Below are 21,882 nucleotides of genomic sequence, written 5' to 3'. Positions count from 1 at the left end.
GCTGAAGGGCGCTTGTGAACAGCCACTGCACTGCAGCATGGGCGACAAAAAAGAGTGATGGGTTCTGAAAAATGACCGCTTGAAATCAAATCTCGTTTCTGTCATTCTCGTATGGTCTTGGGTAACGTAATTCACCTCAGTTTAGTCTTCTGTACAACCAGAATAACAACACCTACGTGATAGGATCGATCGCGGATTAAAGATCATCCGTTTAAAGGCTCTTAACTCAGGACCTGCCACTCATCAAACACTGCTTTTACTGTCAGAATCTGCTAGGAAGACCACTTGGACTATGGGAAGCCACTAGCACACTGGACAGCTGCACCTTGAGACCGGGGAGACGCTCCGAGATGTGCTCGCGAACAAGGCCACCTGACCCGGGCACTGGGCTATTTCCTCGGGTTCAGCCCTGCACACTTGAGGTTCGGCCTGGCAGACGTTGGCTCCAGACAGCGTTTGGACCCGCCGCCTCCACCACCCAAAGTTCCGTCCGGGATGAGACTGTCCGCGGAAGCGAGGGTGTCGCTCGCCCCTGGGCCCAGGTCCGCCCCGCTCCGAGGCCTGCTCGGAAGAAAGACCTGGATGTGCAGTTCTCGTCGCGCTCCCACACCTGGTCCGCCCAGTCGGAACTCACCCCTACGCCGCCGCCGCTGCCGCCGCCGGTCCCCAAGCCAGAGAAGAAACAGCAACCGGCGCGCGCCAGAAGTATCGTCACTTCCTGTGTTGGCGCGTAATGATGATATAATAGCCGACCTCCGGCCCAGAACTCAAGACAACGACAGGGGCTCGCTCCGTGTAGCACTTCCTGTGTCTGCGCGGGATGATGACGCATAAAACAGCGCTTGCTCAGGTCCAGAAAGCCAGAAGAAACAGCGCCCTGAGCGCACTTCCGACTTCGGCGCGGGCTGGTGACGCAGGAATCGGGACTCCCGGTGAGCGACGCCTACTTTTGGAGCAGTTTGCGCCTGCGCGGAGCGCGTGGCTGGCTTCCGGAATCCGACCGGGACTTTTCCGGTAGCGAAGTCCGCGCCTGTGGCAAGGCTTGCGAGCTGAATGCCTTCGCGTTGGACGCCCGCATTCCACCCCCTTGACCGCTGGGACCCCTAGTGGCGGGTGGGTGGAGCGCGCTCCATTTACCTGCTGGTTACCTCGTGAGGCGCCTCAGGTCTGTGCGTCTTGTAAAGGCCGATGTCGGAGTTTAAGTCTGAACCTTACCCAAAAACAGGGCAGGGAGAGCTCTTACAATGTGATTTTATTTTATTTATTTATGTATTTACTTTTGAGTCGGAGCCTTGCTCTGCCGCCCAGGTTGGAGTGTGGTGGCGTGGTCTCGGCTCACTGCAGCCTCCTCCCGGGTTCAAGGGATTTTCCTGCCTCAGCCTCCCGAGTAGCTGGAACCACAGGCCCCCGCCACCACGCCTGGCTAATTTTTATATTTTTGGTAGAGACGAGGTTTCGCCATATTGGCCAGCCTGGTCTCGAACTCCTGACCTCAAGTGATCCGCCCGCCTCTGCCTCCCACAGTGCTGGGATTACAGGCGTGAGCGACCGCGCCTGGCCTCCCCCAAGCTCTTAATGTTGCTTCCTGAGTTCTTGGTAACTGGGGAAATCTCCCTATTTTTTTTATTTCTATTTTTTTTGAGACGGAGTCTCGCTCTGTCGCCCAGGGTGGAGTGCAGTGGCGCAATCTTGGCTCACTGCAACCCCACGTCCTGGGTTCATGCCATTATTCTGCGAGCCTCAGCCTCCGGAGTAGCTGGTACTACAGGCGCCCACCACTACACCCAGCTAATTTTTTGTTTTTAGTTGAGACTGGGTTTCACTGTGTTAGCCAGGATGGTCTTGATCACGTGACCTTGTGATCTGCCTCCTTTGGCCTCCCAAAATGCTGGAATTACAGGCGTGAGCCACCGCACTTTTTTTTTTTTTTTTTGAGAAAAAGTCTCGCTGTGTCACCCAGGCTGGAGTGCAGTGGCACAATTTTGGGTAACTGCAGCCTCCGCCTCCTGGGTACAAGTGATTCTCCTGCCTCATCCTCCTGAGTAGCTGAAATTAGAGGCGTGCGACACCACAACTGGCTAACTTTTGTATTTTTAGTAGCGACAGGGTTTTGCCATGTTGGCCAGGCTGGTCTTGAACTCCTGACCTAAAGTGATCTGCCCACCAGCCTCCCAAAGTGCTGGACTTATAGGCATGAGCCACCGTGCCCGGCCAAAAATCTCCATTTTACCCTTCCTTTGTGCAATCTGTGAGTACCCAAATACAGCCACTCATGTCAAACGCTAACAAAATCGACCCCGGAGGCCACAAGGAGGGGGCGGTCTCGCACTTGCACTTCTAATAGGAGCTGCCACAAAGGCCTTTCCCAGCCAGAACTTTGGGTTAAGCCACCTCTGTGAAGACCCTCTCTGCTAGCAACAGCCAGCCCCACCGGTGAACAAAGGCCACCACCGCAACAAGCTCCTGTAGCCACTGATCTTTGTGTCAGAACAGCTTACGTGGACTTCTTTCCGCCTGCAGAAGCTTGCCCTTGCCCCAGCCCCTCAGATGAGCCTGTGGACGGACCCTGGATTGCAATCCTTTGCTGTTTGCAAACAGCCTCTTGTTTTTGAGAATTGGTTTCTCTTGCTCATTTTAGGTTGCTAGAAACTGGTGTAGGCAGTAAGATGCCAACCTTGATCATTTCAGTAGCATGAACACCAGAGTTACACAAGGAAGAAAACAAAGCAGTCCATATTTAACATTTATTTTACTTTGCTGAGCAACAATCACAGACAGCTACTACCACGCCTGCTTAGACAAAAATAACCAGGAGGCACCCACAGGATGAGTTACATGGTATCAACTTGTCACCATGGCAGAATTAAGTGACTCCCTAATTAACAGAACCGTTTGCTAGAAAGCACTAATCTAGTTATATAAATACTGTAATAGGTCACATACAAAACACTATGAACATTTTGTATGATGTACTTTTAGTTCTCCATAGTTTTGTTTAGTATAAAGGAAATATAATTTGGCTGTGACGTAGACTGTTGTGATTTTCAAGTTTTCCTGTATGGGGGAAGTTGCCCTGACTGGCCCTTTTCAAAGTGGAGCCTCCAACACCACGTTGGCAGGTTCAGACTCTGTGAACAGTCTAAATGAGCAAGTCAGCTGAATGCCACTTTCAGATGAAAGTGAAATGAAATGGAAAACAAAAAAGGACTGCCAGGTGGAAGTTTCCAATCGCGTTTTTGTTGAGCGAGGATCCAGCAGCCATCAAACTCAAACATAGGGGCCCGCAGGGAAACTGGAGGAAATACTTAAGAGACAGCAAAGCTGAAGGTTTCTGTGCTCTGAGGGATCTGAGAGTGGATGTCCCACTCCTGTATCCTCAGCCAGACAGAGAACTAGCCAGATTCATTAGGGAAGCTGGGATGCTCTCATTCTATAAAGTAAGGCCCCAGCAGGGCATGTACATACATTGGGAAAGAACCCCTTAGGACCATGTTGGTCAAAGGCAAGAGAGAGAATTCTGTTTCCATCTGGAATGTCATTGTTTACTTCTTCCAACAGGGAAATGCTTCCAGGCCTTAGAAAGGACATCCTTTGGACACATGTAAAAAGCTGTCTTGTTCGCCTGTTATTCCCACTGACCCGTCTGAGTGATCACCCAGGAGCACGGTGGCAGCAAGCTGAGCTCACCGGATTTGGGACAAGGATTTTAAAGGCAGCTACAAAGCGGAGCTCTATTTGCTGATGATAGTCTCTGTTCAGCTCTTTAAAATGACATGTGACTCACCATGGTAATTTTTCTCAAATTAAAGACACATTTTGGGTTGTGCAACAGTGTTCTCATCTCTCCAGGCAGGCGGATTATTTTAATGTTGTTATACAGGGAATTGGGACTCTCGGATTTTCTTTTTTAACCTTTTTATGCCATTCAGTAGGGGAAGTTTCCTTGAAAGTTAGAGAGCTGCAAATCTCTTAAGTATCAATGTAAGGAAGCAGATGACCCAATTCGGGAGGTGGTTCAAGTGTTCTGTTTGTTTACAAAGGCACAGACCACGACCATGGACACACCCAGTGGAAGTAACCACACCCGGTGCGTTTCTGGAAGCACATCCGTGACAGTTCAACAAGAACTTACTATTCGAGAAAAGTATTACACAAAGTGATTTAAAAAAAATGTCTGTACAGTCGTTAACATGGCCAAGCCAGGCCTTGGGTTTTGCCTCTTGGTGCCCGGCTGTGCCGGGAATGCCATGAAGACCAGTGGCTGGAAACTGACTTGGGCATGGAGAGGAGACTGAGGGAGATGGAGGGGACAGCACAACTGAGCAAGGGCACAGTGCTGGCCGCCTCATGGGCTCCAGGCTCCTTCTGCCAGCATGAGGAAGAGGCCCCAGAGCAGCGTTACACAGGAAATCACCCTATTTGCTAATCCTTTGGAAAAACATTTGTTTCTGGTCCACAAACAGAAAATCGAAGCAGGATGGAAGCTCCTTGTGAGGGTGGAGGGGAGTACACCAGAGGATGTACGGCTGGAAATTCCAAGGTGCTTAGAACCAGGCGCCTGCACCTCTCCTTATACCAGACCACAATCTTCAAAGAGGCCAGTGGGAAGCCTGGCAGCCACATTCTCGATGGGGAGGTAGACAAGGCCACCCTGGGGGTTGTTTTCAAGCTGGTCCTCACAAATCAACAACCCCCCGCCACCTCCAGGGCATTTTCTAATAGTGTTTGTTTTTGAGACGGCATCTCGCCCTGTTGCCAGGCTGGGGTGCAATGGCACGATCTTGGCTCACTGCAACCTCCACCTCCGGGGTTCAAACAATTCTCCTGCCTCAGCCTCCTGAGTAGCTGGGATTACAGGCACCCACCATCACACCCAGCTAATTTTTGTATTTTTACAAAATACAAGGTTTCATCATGTTGGCCAGGCTGGTCTCAAACTCCTGACCTTGTGATCCGCCAGCTGCAGCCTCCCAAACTGCTGGGATTAGAGGCGTGAGCCATCGCACCCGGTCTTCTATTAGTTTTTGAGGAAAGCAGAAAAAGAGAAATGGAAACGCGGAAACTCACGTGACAAAACATCTTCGCAGCGCAGTGAGCACACACACGGCCTGTCCTCCAGACACAGGTCAGCTGTTTTATACAAGCAGCTGAAGCAGGTGTAGTAGTGCACGCCTATATTCCCAACACTACGGGAGGCTGAGTGGGAAGGATTGCTTGAGCCGAAGAGTTCAAGACCAGCCTGGGCAACAAAGTGAGAGCCCAGCTCAACAAAAAAATAGCCAGGCATGGTGGCACGTGCCTGTGGTTTCAGGCACGTGGGAGGCTGAGGTGGGAGGATCACTTGCGCCCAGGAAGTCGAGGCTGCAGTGAGCCAAGATCATGCCACTGTACTCCAACCTGGGTGACAAACAGAACAAGACTGTCTCAAAAAAATAAAAAGGTTACTTGTGGGTTAAAAAGCCTCATTTCGGTCCATCATCATGGCAGACTTTTTCAAGTAGGTAGAAGTTAATGAGTCAGAATTATTGCTCTGTTTCTGAACGATTCTATCTTCAGGAGGGGCTATTTTTGTATTTCCCAGGTGAGAAGCCAAATGGAAAACCAGTGAAGTGACCATGGGTGCCAAAGGCCTAAAGAGCAGGCAGGGAAATGAGACTCGGGACCACTGGAGCGCCACGCTGCCTCTGACAAGCCCTGGAGCTCTGGGTCTCAAAGGCTGGCTGACAATAGGCTGCACTGGGCATGGGAATCCGCCAGCTGCGAGATTGGGGGTAAAGAGCTCAGACACGGTCAGAAGCCTCTGCCTAACACACGGCTCCAGTAGCCTCCTCAGGCCTCCTGCGCCCTCGGGGGTGCATGACACAGGAGGATGAGTTGAGCTGGCTGGTGGCCCCAGCGTGCAGTACTACTGTCCCTTGGGGACAGTGGGACGGGGTGGGCGCCTGACACACACCACGCGCCCCAGAAACATTCAGTGTGGACGTTTCCTTTTTCAGCAAGGATGGCGCCCAGCTAAACGCCACGTAACCCAAACCATCAACACTGCAGCGTCTTGCCCAAGGCTCACGTGGGGAACCGACAGGTGCTGGATGATGAGATTAGGAACAGTGGGCTCTGAGGGAGGACAGACAGGCTCACCCCATGGGGACCTCAGAACAGCCTGCCTGATACTCAGAGTCCAAAAAAGAAAAGGAATGTACACATCTCCTCCCAAGTTATACACGAGAGGTTTGTCGTCAACCTCAGGACTGGAAATCACCACAGGTAGGAGGCTGGGCAAGGGGGCTTGGCCTGTCATCCCAGCACTGTGGGAGGCCGGGCGTGGGGGCTCAGCCTGTAATCCTAGCACTGTGGGAGGCCGGGCGTGGGGGCTCAGCCTGTAATCCCAGCACTGTGGGCAGCCGAGGTGGGCGGATCACGAGTTTAGGAGTTCGAGACCATCCTGGCTAACACGGTGAAATCCTATCTCTATTAAAAATACAAAAAAATAGCTGGGTGTGGTGGTGGGCGCCTGTAATCCCAGCTACTTGGAAGGCTGAGGCAGGACAATAGCTTGAACACGGGAGGAGGAGGCTGCAGTGAGCTGAGATCTCACCACTCACTGCATTCCAGCCTGGGTGACAAAGCGGGACTCCGTCTCAAAAAAAAAAAAAAAGAATAAGAACATCTCCCACACACTCACAGTGCCTTTGTAGACCCAGGGAAAGCAATCCCTTGAGATCATTTGTTGGGTGAAAAAGGGTACCAAATACCAACATTAGGACTGTGCAAAAAAAGGGTGACGGGAAATACCCTTTGCAAACTTTCCATAATGTGTACTTAATTCACTGCTCTTATAAAATGAAATTAAATAAAACAAAAAAATACTACTGAAAAATAATTGGGCAACATGCAGTGGCTCGCACCTGTAATCCTAGCACTCTGGGAGGCCGAGGTAGGCGGATCACCTGAGGTCAGGAGTTCGAGACCAGCCTGGCCAAGATGATGAAACGCTGTCTCCACTAAAAATACAAAAATTAGCTGGGCGTGGTGGCGGGCATCTGTAATCCCAGCTTCTCGGAAGACTGAGGCAGGAAAATGTCTTGAACCTGGGAGGTGGGGTTGCAGTGAGCCAAGATCATGCCACTGCACTCCAGCCTGGGCAACAGCATGAGACTCTGGCTCAAAAAAAAAAAGAAAAATAATTGGGCTGGGTGTGGTGGCTCATAATTGCAGTCCCAGCACTTTGGGAGGCCAAAGATGGGTGGATCACTTGAGGCCAGGAGTTCAAGACCAGCCTGGACAACATAGCAAAATCCCATCTCTCAAAAAAATAAAAATAAAAAAATAAAAAAACAAAAAACACAAATTAGCCCAGCGTGGTGGTGGACACCTGTAGTCCCAGCTACTCAGGAGGCTGAGGCGAGAGGATCACTTGAGCCAGGGAGGTGGAGGTTGCAGTGAGCTGAGATGGCACCACCACAGTCCAGCCTGGGTCACAGAGCAAGACTCTGTCTCAAAAAAAAAACAAAAAAAAGTTTTATTTTTTTCTCAGTCACTGCTAACAATCAGTAATGTTCACTAAAACACTAGGCTTCAGGAGCATTTGGAAATAATTCCTGACCCCACAAAGAAACATGCTGGTGAGAGACAGTGACCAAGCCCAGGAGACCACCATGAGTTCCAGAAAAACTCAGAGAGAGCGGCCACTTTTCCTGTCTCGGAAACACCTTCTATTCAGGATGCAGGAAGCACGGGGCAGGGCAGCGCCATGGACAAAGCGACTTGGTGCGGGGCCTGCGGGACCCGCGGGTGAGAGAAGCGCGAGCTCCAGCTCCTCAGCTGTGGAACGCTGCGTGCATGGTGCACAGCTACCAGCTCGGATGGGTATTTGAGAATTTACCTCACTGACTTGGAGCAGACGGAAAGCAGAGAAGAGGGAGAGCTACACCTGACTGTCCCCCATCCCCGCCAGCCCCAACGTCTGCTTTTCACTTCATGTTTGGGGACAATTCCACCTCCTGACAGATTAGAAGTTTCAGAAAAAAGGTCCGCTGATTTCCGCAATATGAGGTGGCCAGCTGCTGATGCCAGCCGCGTGGACTGCTACACCTGCTGGTAACATAACCTCGTTCCTTTGTATTTGCCACCAAAAACTCTCCAGTCTTTTTTTTTTTTTTTTGAGATGGAGTCTCACTCTGTAGCCCAAGCTGGAATACAGTGGCGCAATCTCGGCTCACTGCAACACCCGCCTCCCGGGCTAAAGTGATTCTGATGCCTCAGCCTCCCAAGCAGCTGGGACTACAGGTGCATTTCACCAGGCCTGGCTAATTTTTTGTGTTTTAGTAAAGATGGGGTTTCACCATGTTGCCCAGGGTGGTCTCGAACTCCTGAGATCCGGCAATCTGCCCGCTTTGACCTCCAGTCCACCTGGCTAGTCTCCAGTCTTTAAATTGCACCTTTGGCTGGGTGCGGTGGCTTGCACCTGTAATCCCAACACATTGGGAGGCTGAGGCGGGCGGATCGCCTGAGGTCAGGAGTTTGAGACCAGCCTGGCCAACATGGTGAAACCCTGTCTCCACTAAAAATACAAAAATTAGCTGGGCATGGTGGCATGCGCCTGTAATCCCAGCTACTTGGGAGGCTGAGGCAGGAGAATCACTTCAACCGGGGAGGCGGAGGTTGCAGTGAGCCGAGATCACACCACGGAAATCCAGCTCTGGGTGACTGAGCAAGACTATGTTTCAGGAAAAATAAAACACACAGGCCGGGCGCGGTGGCTCACGCCTGTAATCCCAGCACTTTGGGAAGCCGAGGTGGGCAGATCACAAGGTCAGGAGATCGAGACCATCCTGGCTAACACGGTGAAACCCCGTCTCTACTAAAAAACACACAAAAAACTTAGCTGGGCGCGGTGGCGGGCGCCTGTAGTCCCAGCTACTCCGGAGGCTGAGGCAGGAGAATGGTGTGAACTCGGGAGGCGGAGCTTGCAGTGAGCCGAGACTGTGATACTGAACTCCAGCCTGGGCCAAAGAGTGAGATTCTGTCTCAAAAAAATAAATAAATAAAATAAAATAAAATAAAATAAAATACATAAATAAATTACAACTTCATTCAATCTGTCCAGTTACAGAAGTGGAAAGAAGCTGAAGGATCCTCCCCCGTTTCTAGAGCTGCGCTGCACGGCACAGGAACCAGTGGCCACAGGTGTCTGTTCAAGTTCAAACTGACGACAATCAGCTTGAATTCCGAATCTGGTTCTTGTTATATTCTCCACATTTCAAGTGCTCAGGAGCCGTATGTAGCCAGTGGCTCCTGCACTGGACAGCCCAGAAGAAACCATTCCATTCCTGCAGACAAGACCAGTTGAAGCACCCTGCTATTCTAGACAGAAAAGCACTCAATTTCAAAAACCTTCAAACGCAAAGACTTCTAGTGGAGATTTCCCTAAATACCTATTTCACACAGTTTACGGTTTATTTTACGGTTTATCTTTTTTTTTTTCTTTTTTGAGAAGGAGCCTCGCTCCCATCCCCCAGGCTGGAGTGCAGTGGCGAGATCTCGACTCACTGTAACCTCCGGCTCCCGGATTCAAGTGATTCTCCTGCCTCAGCCTCCCGCGTAGCTGGGATTACAGGTGCCCAGCATCACACCTGGCTAATTTTTGTATTTTTAGTAGAGATGGGGTTTCACCATGTTGGCCAGGCTGGTCTTGAACTCCTGACCTCAAGTGATCCACTTGCCTTGTCCTCCCAAGTGCTGGGATCACAGGCATGAGCCACTGGGCCCGGCCTATCATTTGCAGTTCAAACAGCATGGGTATAAAATAGCCTAGTAATTACAGTGCATAGCCACAGTCATCTCCGTGGAAGAGAATCACATGTGTCCCTTATAAAAATACCTAGATTTCTAGTCTCCTTTGTAAACAACCTGGACACACTCAACTCTTGGGAAGTCCCTCTGCTCACCTGAAAGTCATTGGGGAGATTTTCCCCATGAGGGCGTAGGCCGTGACACTCTGAAGGTGGAACAGGACTCCGTCTGTCAGAAGCAGCAGCACCACGTCCTGGTTGTAGCTGAAGCTCTTCCTGCTCCTCCCGATCACTGGGACGTCCTATGTGGCAAACAAAAGGATACTCTATTGGTTTCCATTTTCCATTTACTAATCATCCACCAAAAACACCCAGCGCCACTCCTGCCCAGAAACTGGGTAAAGCTGCTGCCACTGAGGACAGCCCTGAAAATGCCTCGAGGGGACAGCTGAACTGTGCACTCATCCATTTTCTGTTTTTTTTTTTTGTTTTTATTTTTTGCACTAATTTTCACCATGCAGACGCAAATGGACAACAAGCACATGAAAGAGGCTGAACATCACCATCATCAGGAAAATGCAACAGAAAACCCAATGAGGGGCCACGCGTGGCCAGCCTGGCCAACATGGTGAAACCTCGTCTCTCCTAAAAACATAAAAACTAGCCAGGCGTGGTGGTGGGCGCCTCTAATCCCACCTACTCGGGAGGCTGAGGCAGGACAATCACTTAAACCCGGAGGCAGAGGTTGCAGTGAGTCCAGATCACGCCACTGTACTCCAGCCTGGGCAACAAGAGACTTCGCTGGGCTGCCAGAGGCTCCGGAAGCTGGGTGCCTCAGGCCCTGGCAGCTCCGTCACTCTCCAATGCCTCCCCCACAGACTTCTTTTTGCTAAATGGTATCAAGATTTTTTCATTGTTGTCAGCAAGAGAGTTGGTTTTCTAACATCTCATCTGCCATGGCTGCAGGTCACATCGACGTTTTAAACTTGCTGGAAATAAACGGCTCCTTCCTTGCATGGCTCGATGCGCAAGAAGGTTCCTCTGTGTCATTTTGTTTACGATTTTTAGGATTCTTTTTAAAGCCGGACACGGCGGCTGACGGCTGTAATCCCACCACTTTAGGAGGCCGAGGCAGGAGGATCACTTGAAGTAAGGAGTTCAGGACCAGCATGGGCAACATAGCGAGACCCCATCTCTATAAAAAACACGAAAATGAGGCCGGGGGTGCTCATACACGCACTGAGGGTTGGCCCTGCTGTTCTCAGCTTCTCAGGTTCTTCTGGAGCTGGAGATGAACTCGGACCTCAAGGCTCAGCTCAGGGAGCTGATTATTACAGCAACCAGGGAAACTGAAGTTGGTGGTGGTCAGAAAGTTATCACGGGCAAGTGCAGCAGCTCACGCCTGGAATCCCAGCACTGTGGGAGGCTGAGGCAGGCAGATCACGAGGTCAGGAGCTCGAGACCTGCGTGGCCAACACGGTGAAACTCCGTCTCTACTAAAAATACAAAAATTAGCTGGGTGTGGTGGCACGTGCCTGTAATCCCAGCTACTCAGGAGGCTGAAACAGGAGAATCGCTTGAACCCGGAAGGCAGAGGCTGCAGTGAGCCAAGATCATGCCATTGCACTCCAGCCTGGGCAACAGAGCGAGACTCCATCTCAAAAAAAAGAGGGCTGGCTGTGGTGGCTAACACCTGTAATCCCAGCACTTTGGGAGGCCGAGGCGGACGGATCAACGAGGTCAGGAGATCGAGACCATCCTGGCTAACACGGTGAAACCCAGTCTCTACTAAAAATACAAAAAATTAGCCGGACGTGGTGGTGGGCACCTGTAGTCCCAGCTACTCAGGAGGCTGAAGCAGGAGAACGGCGAGAACCCGGGCAATGGAGCTTGCAGTGAGCCGAGATCGCACCACTGCACTCCAGCCCAGGCGAGAGAGCGAGACTCCGTCTCAAAAAAAAAAAAAAAAAGAAAGAAAAGAAAAAGTTATCATAATCTTTGTTCCGGTTCTGCCACTGAAATCATTCCAGAACATCCAAGTCTGGCTAGTACGTGAATTGGAGAAAAAGTTCACTGGTAAGTATGTTGTCTTATTGCTTAGAGGAAAATTCTGCCTAAACCAACTCAAAAAAGGTGTACAAAAAATAAGCAAAAGCGTCCCAGGATCCACGCTCCGACAGCCGCGCACGTCGCAATCCTCGAGGACTCGGTCTTCCCAGGTGAAACTGTGGGCAGGAGAATCCGCGTGAAATGGACACAGCAGCTCACAAGGGTTCATTCGGACAAAGCCCAGCAGAACAACGTGGAACGCAAGGTCCAAACGTTTTCTGGTATCGATAAGAAGCTCACAGCCAAGGCTGTTAATTCTGAATCCCCAGAGTTCCAAGTTTCAATTGTTAAGAAAAATGACTAATGTATATTCACGGTGAAAAAACAAAAAAACACACAAAATACAAAAATTAGCCGGGCATGGTGGCACATGCCTGAGGTCCCAGCTACCCAACAGGCTGAGGTGGGAGGATCGCCTAAGCCTGGGCGGCCGAGGTTGCAGTGAGTCGTGACCTCGCCACTGCACTGCAGCTTGGGCGACAGAGCAAGACCCTGTCTCAAAAACATAAACAAAAACAAAAACGGAGTTGACTTTTAGGCTTTGATTTTGTTATAATCACCTAAACGTGTATGCGGGTCTCAAGTGCACGTGGGGCAAGCCCAACCCCACCCTGGACCCTCGGCCTCCTCCCGTCCCCAAAGGCAGACAGACACTTCCCTCGGCCTTAAGATCTTGTCGTTTCTTAAATAAGCGAACATGTGTGCACCCCCCCACTCCGTGCAAGATGCCGCGCTCTGTGGGCGCCTCTGCCCCTCGCTGGTTTTCATGCAGCCACACTGGGTATGCGACATGGGGCCGATGTGTTGCTGGAAATTGCCGGTGAGTCATTAAGAGGTGGGAGAGGCAGGAGCCTGGGTTGCAGCTGAGGTCAGGGGCTGGGGCCCAGGAGAGGCCTGTGGTGGCGGGTGCTGGGGAGGCTGTGGGGTGCTGGCACAGGCGGGCCCACGGACCAGGAGCCACGGCCGCCAGTGTGGTGCTGGCCAAAGGCGGCCCCCGCCCGTCCTCTTCGGATGAGTGATTGGCACCTGCAGTAATCTTGCTTGCCAGGAATCTGCCCAGTCCCCACCTGTCTCCCCACCCAGTTAGGGTCACGAGGCACAAACCTGCCCTGAACTCCGCATGCCAGTGTGAGAACACCTGGCAGACGCCAGGCTCCAAGACACGTGCGCACACGTGACCGTGGGGAAAACGTTTCAGGGGAGAAGTGAAGGCACTGCCAGTGTGGGCACCGCTCTGAGTGGTCCTCGCGGCAGAGCCCCATGGGAGGCGGCAGAGACGGGCACCACGGATGGAGACCCCGGATGGTGGGATGCAGGTGGTGGGGCGGGGCCCAGGGGCCTCACCTGTGTACTCCCCCAGAATCATCCGAGACATGATCACCGTGAAGATGGGGGCGGAGCTCTTCACCGTCTCAGCAAACGAAACCGCCACATTTTTCAGGCTGACCAAACCCAAAACCACAGTTGCAAACCTAAAAATGAGCCAAAAGCACCATCACCTTAGAACGAGTCTGTCTGCCTGCACCCACCGGGCAGGCTCTCCAAGGGGCTCGCCCGGTCGGTGGGCACGTCGGCCCCTCTCCACCGACCTCCTCATCACCAACATGGTGCCTGGACCCACTTCTGTGACGCTTTAGGTCGAGCCCCCAGGACATGGCACTGCGTCCAATGTGAAGTGACTTCTGCCACCCCTTGAAAACGCCCCAGAGACAAGGAGGCACCCTGTCCTGAGACCACCAGCCCGGAAAGAAGCTGACTGAACACACGTGGCAGTGAGAGCCACGAAGCCACATTCATTTGGTGTCCTGAAATCTGGACAGCCCTGGCGCTTTTAGAAAGTCTGCACTGAAAACTCACCAGCCAGCAGAGTCCCCGCTCTAGTAACGAGAGAGGGACTTTACATTTAAAAAAAAAGAGACACTCAACCAAAACCAGGAGATTCTTTACCTCATCAGACCCACAAACAGCATCGTCATAAGGAAGTTGGGTGGGTAGGAAAGCCGGGCCTTGTGCTGATATAAACAGCAAGGAACGAGGGTTTTCACACACCCGATAACCGTGGTGGACAGCATCTGCACCGCGCCTGCGGGAGGGAGGGGGCCAAAGACAAGAGGGAGAATCACCCCTCCCGCGCCTGCAGCGGGCTCCACCCCCAGGCTCCCATCCTGACCTGGACTCCCCGGGCCCTCCCGGGTGGTTGCTGGCTGCTCCCTGTGGGGTGGCAGGCGGCCGGCTTCCACCCTGCCCGAGCCGTCGCCTACCTAGCATGCTGGGCTCGCCTCCCAGCAGGGACAGGATGTACTTGTTGAGGAAGAGCGTGCAGAAGCTGAAGAAGAACCACAGCGTGAGGTAGAGCAGCGCCCGCGAGCTCCACACACCCAAGTCTGACTCGATGACCGTGGTCTCCGTGATGGTGACGGTCAGTACGTTCTCATCTGCGCCGCCGTCGCTCTTGGCAAAAACAATCTTCTCACTTCGGTGACCAAACAGAGAGCCCCAGCTGAGAGGCGACCTGCCTTTCGGCTTCTCTTCAGAGCCAGGAACGAGCTCTTCCAGTGCCGGGGTTTTCACCGAGGACGACATGCTGAAGCCACAGCCTCGAACAATTTTACCTCCAGGCTGGGCAGCATGTGTCACCGTGACCACCCGGGGGTGGGGACGCAGCAGGGACTCCGGGCGCCAGGAACGAGGCCACCAGGGCCTCTCCCAGGCAAAGCGCAGAAGCAGATACTAAAACATTAAGAAAAGGAAACACATCACCCGTTTTGAACATTTCATGTCCTCAAAAGTTTCAACCACCAATTTAAAATCACTTTGAAAATGCAATTGGGCCGGGCGCGGTGGCTCACACCTGTAATCCCAGCACTTTGGGAGGCCGAGGCGGGCGGATCACTTGAGGTCGGGAGCTCGAGACCAGCCTGACCAACATGGTGAAACCCTGTTTCTACTAAAAATACAAAAATTAACCAGGTGTGGTGGTATGCACCTGTAATCCCAGCTACTCGGGAGACTGAGGCAGGAGAATTGCTTGAACCCAGGAGGCGGAGGTTGCAGTGAGCCAAGACTGCGCCGCTGCACTACAGCCTGGGCGACAGGGCAAGACCCTGTCTCAAGAAAGAAAAGGCCAGACTTGGCTCACGCCTGTAATCCCAACACTTTGGGAGGCTGAGGTGGGCGGATCACCTGAGGTTGAGAGTTCCAGATCAGCCTGACCAACATGGAGAAACCCCATCTCTACTAAAAATACAAAATTAGCCAGGCATGGTGGTGCATCCCTTTAACTCCAGCTGCTCAGGAGGCTGAGGCAGGAGAATGACTTGAACAGGGGAGGCAGAGGTTGTGGTAAGCCAAGATCGTGCCACTGCACTCCAGCCTGGGCAACAAGAGCAAAACTGTGTCTCAAAAAAAAAAAAAAAAAAGAAAGAAAAAAAATATATATATATACACATATCACAAAGTGAAATGAACAGCCACAACCTGGGAAAAGATACTGGCAACAGACAAAGGATTAATAACCAGAAAGTATAAAGAATTCCCACAAACCAATTACAAAAACAGGCAAAAAAAAAGAAACGTTGGCAGGGCATGGTGGCTCATGCTTGTAATCCCAGCACTTTGGGAGGCCAAGGCAGGCAGATCACCTGAGGTCAGGAGTTTGAGACCAGCCTGGCCAACATGATGAAACCCCGTCTCTACTAAAAATACAAAAATTAGCCAGGCATGGTGTGAGGCGCCTGTGATCTCAGCCACTCAGGAGGCTGAGGCAGTAGAATCGCTTGAACCTGGGAGGCGGAGGTTGCAGTGAGCCGAGACTGCACCTGCTCCAGCCTGGGTGACACAGCAAGACTCCGTCTCAAAAAGAAAAGGAAAAAAAAAAAAACGTATTTCACAGACAAGAATTTTTTTGGAGAAGGAGTTTCACTCCTGTCGCCCAGGCTGGAGTGCAGTGGTGAGATCTCAGCTCACTGCAACTTCCACCTCCCAGGTTCAAGCGATTCACAGAGGACAACTTCTAAAAGGCAAATAAGAACTAGGAAGGGTGCATGCTCCTTCTCTACTGCCCTGTAACAGTCATTCCACACTTACCACCTCAAAACAACAAATGCTTTTGATGTCGGCCCCTGTGGGGCAGGAATCTGCAGGAAGCTTAGCAGGCACCTCTGGCTTAAGGTCCCTTCTGAAGCTGCAGTCACACCACGGACCAGGGCTGTGACCTCATCCGAAGGCTCAACTGGGGCTGGGGTCCACCTCTGAGCTCACTCAGGTGGACGCTGGCTGGGTTCAGTTCCTTGCTGGCTATAGGTGGAAAGGGCCCTGACCAGTTTCTCCACAAGACGCCCCACAGCCTGACAGCAGCTTTCATCCAGCAAGCTCGTCAGGGAATGGGAGAGAGCAGCCTGGACAGGAGCCCAGGCCTTTCTGAACCTCATCTCAGAAGTGACATCCTTCCCTTCTGCTGTCTGGGCACAACTCCCCGGGTGGAGCCCGAGGACTAGAAGGAAAAGAAAACCTAAATTTAAAATGGGATAAAGCCATAGGAGCTGCTCGTCGCACCACAGGAATCTCAACGCCGGGTTACTGACAAAGCGTCACTTTGCACCTCGTCCAACTGTGCAGACCTCTCCTAGCCAGGCCCCTGGTCAGGAATCCGTGCCCCTGGTCAGGAAGTCCAGGTGGGTTCAAGCGGCCAGCAGGGAATTTCAGGCAAAATGTGTCCCAAATCTTCAAACCATGCCCGGGAACTCAGACCTCCCCCTGGGAGTTCGTCCCAAGGAAACCACCTGGCAGAGGCTCAGGAGGGACGCCCTGTGCACCCCCCGCCCGCCCAGGTGACCCGCTGCGCCCTACACATCTTCACCACGAAACATCTGTTATCGATGTGGACGAAGCGCAGCCTGGACTCCCACATCCGCTCACTTTCGTTCTGCCCTCCGTTTTACGATTTGCCTACTTTGCAAATGCGTGAGTGGAGTGGAAAGCCTTGCTACTCCTGCCTCAGCGACCCCTTCTAAAATACGGCCTCGTTTGGCCTGAAAATGTGATTTGCAGGCTTCCTGAGCAAAGTAGATTTCACTCCAAAAAAAAAAAAGAAAAAGGCACCGAACGGGGCTCGGCTGTCGGGAGTTTTGCTTTTGTTTTTTGCGTGTTTTTGTGTGTGTGTGTTTGTTGTTGTTTTTGCGGCCACGCACACCGCGTTCCCGGGCTTCAGGGCGTGGGGGTTGCCGTGGACTCCCGGACGTGAAAACGCTTAAAGCCAGCCCAGAAAACTCCACCAGCGTTTTCCGCGCACAGCGCCAGCCATAGGAAAGGAACCCCAGGAGCGAATCCGGGCAGGGAAACCCCGGACGCCCGCACACTCAGCATCAGTACCGGCACCCATCACCCAGGACCGAGTACCGACCACGCAGCACCGACCTCGCAGCACCCAGCACCGATCACCGAGCAGAGCACCCCGCACGCAGAACCCACCGACAGCCTGATGCAGTCTCCGCCGCAGGCATAGCGCTAGGCCCCGAGCTCAGGCGCCCCGGTCTACGCCCCGGCGCCTTCACAACAAAGGGACGCTGGCGGGCGGGGCCTGAGAGGCGCGCGGTGGAGGGGCCGGGCGCGAGGCCGCGGAAGGAGCTCGGAGCTCGGCACTGGGGAGTGGCACAGGGCTGGCGGATCCAGGTAGGCTTCACCGGACGCCCGCGGGACCGGAAATGACGCGCAGAACCCGGCATCGGGCTCCTGGCTGCCCCGCGGGCGCCGCTCCTCAGTGCCCCGAGCCGCGGAGCCGGGGAAACGCGCCGCGGCCCACAACGCCCCCGCGGCTGCCCGTTGGTTCCACCCGGGCCGTTCTACTCCAGGCAGACGGGAGGAAAAAACACGGCGCGCTCCGCGCCCCCTCCCTCGTTGGTTCCGCTCGGGCCCTTCCACTGCAGGCCGACGGGGGTGGAAACACGGAGTTTTTTTGTTTGTTTGTTTTTTAAGGTCGAGGGTAACACGGGGCTTTTCAGTGCCCCTCCGCGGCCGCCTGGTGGTCCAGCGCGGGCCGTTCCACTGCACCCACATGGGGAGGGACACAGCGCGCCGAGTGCTCCCTGCGGCCGCACGTTGGTTCCGCCCGGGCCGTTCCACTGCAGGCAGAGGGAGAGGAAGACGGTGCGCATAGTGCACCCCCGCGGCCCGTTGGTTCCGCCGGGGCCGTTCCACTGAAGGCAGACGTGGGGGGGAAACCGGCGCTCCCACCCCCCCGCGGCCGCCCGTTGGTTCCGCCCGGGTTGTTCCACCAGCGGCACTTCAGGGCGGGATCAGCCAGTCTGTGGAGGCAGCGGCCTCTAAGCCCCGGAGGGTTTACTGCCCAGGTTTGGATTCAAGGAATAAGAATCCACCGAATAGGCTTAACTTAGAACACACAAAGGCGCCTCCTGGCGAAAGTGGCCACGCTCTGCCCACCCTGAGGGAAAGCAGCTCTGGCGGCTGGGCCCGGAGCTGCGGGGGGCGGGGCCGCCCCGCCGGATGAGGACTCGCCTCAGGGCGCTGATTGGCTTGTGGCGCGCTCCGGGGCGGGGCCTTCGCATCCAGGCTGGCGTCCGGGCTGCTGGGGGACGTCCCGAGCAGACACCCGCGGGCGCACCTGCGGCCCCGAGGACCCCCGATTCCAGAGTTTCGTCCAGCGTTTTCCTAGCGTTACTTTCCCAGATAATTTTCAGGAAGGAAGTTACGGCTGGAGGGCTCTTTAGAGATTACTTTTGGGCCGGGCACGGTGGCTCACGCCTGTAATCCCAACACTTTGGGAGGCCGAAGCCGGCGCATCACGAGGTCTGGAGCTTGAGACCAGCCTGGTATGGCCAACGTGGTAAAACCTCGTCTCTACTAAAAATACAAAAATTGTCCCGGCGTGGTGGCGGGCGCCTGTAATCCCAGCTACTCCGGAGGCTGAGGAAGGAGGATCACCTGAACCCGGGAGGCGGAGGTTGCAGTGAGCCGAGATGGCGCCACTGCACTCCAGCCTGGGCGACAGAGCGAGACTCCCTCTCAAAAGAAAAAAGAAAAGATTACTTTCGGCCGGGCGAGGTGGCTCACGTCTGTAATCCCAGCATTTTGAGAGGCTGAGGCGGGCGGATCGCCTGAGGTCAGGAGTTCGAGACCAGCCTGGCCAACATAGTGAACCCCACCCCCCCATGTCTACTAAAAATACAAACAAAATTAACCGGGCCTCGTGGCGCGTGCCTGTAGTCCCAGCTACTCGGGAGGCTGAGGCAGGACAATCGCTTGAACCTTGGAGTCGAAGGTTGCAGTGAGGCGAGATAGCGCCGCTGCTCTCCAGCCTGGGCGACAGTGAGAGACTCCATCTCATAAATAAATAAATATTACTTTTACGTTTTGTTAAACTTTCACTTGTTTTTGTTTCCATTGTGTGAAGCTTCGGGAGGCTGATGGCAGCCTCCTTCCCCAGGCTTCCCCGTGGCGCCCGCAGCCGGGTTGGGCCAGAGGCTGGGACTGTTTCCTCCCGCGGGGTCTTTGGTGGGGATGTCCCCAGAGGAGTGGGGCAGGAGGAGAGGCACGGAGCGCCCCCGGGAGCCGGTCAGAGCTCAGCGATGGTGTCTGTGGTCCCAACCACTCGGGAGGCTGAGGTGGGAGGATGGCTTGAGCCTGGGAGGTCGAGGCTGCAGTGAGCTAGAATCTCACCACCACACTCCAGCCTGGGGGACAGAGTGAGACCCTTGTCCCCCCCCCCAAAAAAAAAGACCAGGTGCGGTGGCTCACGCCTGTAATCCCAGCACTTTGGGTGGCCGAGGCGGGCGGATCACGAGGTCAGGGGACTGAGATCATCCTGGCAAACACGGTGAAACCCTGTCTCTACAAAAAATACGAAAAAAAATTAGCCGGGCATGGTGGCGCATGCCTGTAACCCCAGCTACTTGGGAGGCTGAGGCAGGAGAATCGCTTGAACTCAGGAGGCAGAGCTTGCAGTTAGCCAAGATTGGGCCACTGCACTCCAGCCTGGCGACAGAGTGAGACTCCGTCAAAAAAAAGAAAAAAAAAAAAGGGAAGAAAGAAAATTATAAAACGAAGTGAAATTAACGCAGTGGAGTGCCATCTGCCTGGTGCCTGCGTTCACTATCCACATGGAGTTCATAAATTTGAGAGCAGTTTACAAAGTAGATTCTCCTACTTTCCAGGAAACCCGGAAATGTCTGGTGATTTGCCCACCAGTCTTGGCTGTTGTGGTCAGCAGAGCCGCTGTAGTATCCAAATGATTTCAAAAGCAGATTTATGAAAAGTACTCCTTTTTTTTTTTTTTTGAGATGGAGTTTCGCTCTCATTACCCAGGTTGGAGTGCAGTGGCACGATCTCAGCTCACTGCAACCTCTGCCTCCCGGGTTCAAGTGATTCTCCTGCCTCAGCCTCCTGAGTAGCTGGGATTACAGACGTGCGCCATCACACCCAGCTTATTTTTATATTTTTAGTAGAGACAGAGTTTTGCCATGTTGGCCAAGATGTTCTCCATCTCCTGACCTTGTGATCCGCCCGCCTTAGCCTCCCAAAGTGCTGGGATTACAGTCGTGAGCTACCCCACGCCCAGCCTTCTTTTTTTTTTTTTTTTTTTTTGAGATGGGGCCTCACTCTGTCGCCCAGGCTGGAGTGCAGTGGCACGATCTCGGCTCACTGCAACCTCCACCTCCTGGGTTCAAGCGATTCTCTGCCTCAGCCTCCCAAGGAGTTGGGATTACAGGCACCCGCCACCACGCCCAGCTAATTGTTTTGTATTTTTAGTAGAGACGGGGTTTCACCGTGTTAGCCAGGATGCTCTTGAACTCCTGACCTCATGATCCACCCACCTTGGCCTCCCAAAGTGTTGGGATTACAGGCGTGAGTCACCGTGCCTGGCCTCTCAAAATTTTTATAGCAAAGCCTTACATTTCATGAGGAACCATGAATTTTATTTTATTTTTGAGATGGGGGATCTCGCTACTTTGCCCAGGCTGGGCTCAAACTCAGGACTCTCTGGCCTCAGCCTCCCAGGTAGCTGGGTCTGCAGGTGGCTGTCACCGTGCTGGGCCTGGGGTGTGCCTATTAATGATTTTGGAATAGTGTCTGGGAAGCCTGTGTGCCTTCCTCTCTTCCTCTCCCCAGAAGGACCTCCCACCTCGTCCTCCCAAAGTGTTGGGATTACAGGCGTGAGCCACTCTGCCCCACTTCTCTTTGCTATTTTGCCTGGGAGTGGTGTATTAATTTGAATTTTTAATTTCTTTGATTATGTTCTAGTTTGATTATTGATCATTTACTTCTTAGCTATTTATATTCTTCCTTGAGTCATCGGTTTCTGCCCTTTGACAATTTTTCTATTAATGTTTTGTGTCAATTATATGAGCTTTGTCTGTATTGAGAACATCCACCTATTGTATTGCAAATGTTTTCCTAGTTGAGAACATCGACCTGCTGTATTATTGCAAATGTTTTCCTGCTTGCATGTAGTCATTTGTTATGCATATTAATGAATTTCTATCCACATGATGTGGAGTCGGTTAGGAATCAGGACGCCCTCGCTGTGTGGGAGACTGATGGGTCCAGGCGCTGTGCAAACCCCGCCTCCAAAGTGCATCCCTGGCTCACTGGGACCTTCCGGGTTGTGCTGCTCTTGCGACACAGCCTCTCTGGGCTTCCCTGCTGTTTGCTGGCCTCGGGGCAGGGTCTACCCAGGCTGAGCGGCCCATGGGCCGTGGGATTCCTTTCCTCTGCCTTCAGGGCCTGGATGATCTTCTAGAAGGCAGGAAGGAAAGCAGTCATGGCTAGCTCTGTCCTGCCCCCTTCTGGGTCCCCCCGGCCCACAGGCTCCTCCATGTACCCCAGCCAGCCTCAGTCTGGGTCTGGGCTCCCGCTGGGGAGGGAGGGTGAGACCTGCCGGCCCAAAGGAGCTGAAGTTTCCCAAGGGGCGTTGAGGACAGCAGGGAAGTGTGGGCTGTGAACAGAGGCCCCAGAGAATGAGGTCTGT

General features: G+C 53.3%; 2 protein-coding genes and 1 pseudogene across 28 annotated transcripts in view; all 3 read right to left on the bottom strand.

Annotated features, from left to right (window-relative positions):
* Positions 1-917, bottom strand: part of LOC129010362 (cyclin-dependent kinase 11B-like) — a 28,247-nt gene extending 27,330 nt beyond the window's left edge. For 4 of the 13 annotated variants that reach the window (XM_063660555.1, XM_063660556.1, XM_054444536.2 and 1 more), the window contains exon 1: positions 635-804. The gene's annotated coding sequence lies outside the window, so the exon portion shown is untranslated. Of the gene's footprint in view, positions 1-176 lie in introns of all 13 variants that reach the window. The other 9 variants (XM_054444518.2, XM_063660559.1, XM_063660538.1 and 6 more) reach the window with 8 other exon arrangements.
* Positions 918-1,142: 225 nt separating this feature from the next.
* LOC129010419 (solute carrier family 35 member E2A) lies at positions 1,143-19,276 on the bottom strand. 15 transcript variants are annotated; one of them, XM_063660581.1, is made up of 7 exons: positions 17,370-19,276; positions 15,987-16,392; positions 14,162-14,630; positions 13,848-13,983; positions 13,245-13,372; positions 9,948-10,093; positions 2,731-9,363 (listed from the first exon to the last, which is right to left on the bottom strand). In XM_063660581.1, exons 3-7 carry the CDS (start codon positions 14,481-14,483, stop codon positions 9,268-9,270), a joined length of 828 nt encoding a protein of 275 aa, XP_063516651.1. In that variant the 5' UTR covers positions 14,484-14,630; positions 15,987-16,392; positions 17,370-19,276; the 3' UTR covers positions 2,731-9,267. The 15 variants fall into 15 exon arrangements, with proteins under 15 accessions (XP_054300664.1, XP_063516651.1, XP_063516637.1 ...); XM_063660567.1 differs by having other exon boundaries at positions 2,731-9,022; XM_054444640.2 differs by having other exon boundaries at positions 9,070-9,329; positions 17,316-19,276.
* On the bottom strand, positions 2,731-5,381 carry LOC129010413 (uncharacterized; annotated as a pseudogene).
* Positions 19,277-21,882: the final 2,606 nt, after the last annotated feature.

This window comes from Pongo pygmaeus, chromosome 1, assembly GCF_028885625.2.
Source record: "Pongo pygmaeus isolate AG05252 chromosome 1, NHGRI_mPonPyg2-v2.0_pri, whole genome shotgun sequence".
NCBI lineage: Eukaryota > Metazoa > Chordata > Mammalia > Primates > Hominidae > Pongo > Pongo pygmaeus.
The sequence above is the reverse complement of the archived record's forward strand: the minus strand, read 5'-3'. Positions and strand labels throughout refer to the sequence as shown.

Coding starts and splice junctions, on each gene's coding strand:
- LOC129010419 (XM_063660565.1), bottom strand. CDS start 14,483: ATGTCGTCCTCGGTGAAAACCCCGGCACTGGAAGAGCTCGTTCCTGGC. Junction 13,984..14,161: donor AGGCGAGCCCAGCATGCTAG/GTAGGCGACGGC, acceptor TCCCTCCCGCAG/GCGCGGTGCAGATGCTGTCC. Junction 13,373..13,847: donor CTGTTTGTGGGTCTGATGAG/GTAAAGAATCTC, acceptor GCTCATTTTTAG/GTTTGCAACTGTGGTTTTGG.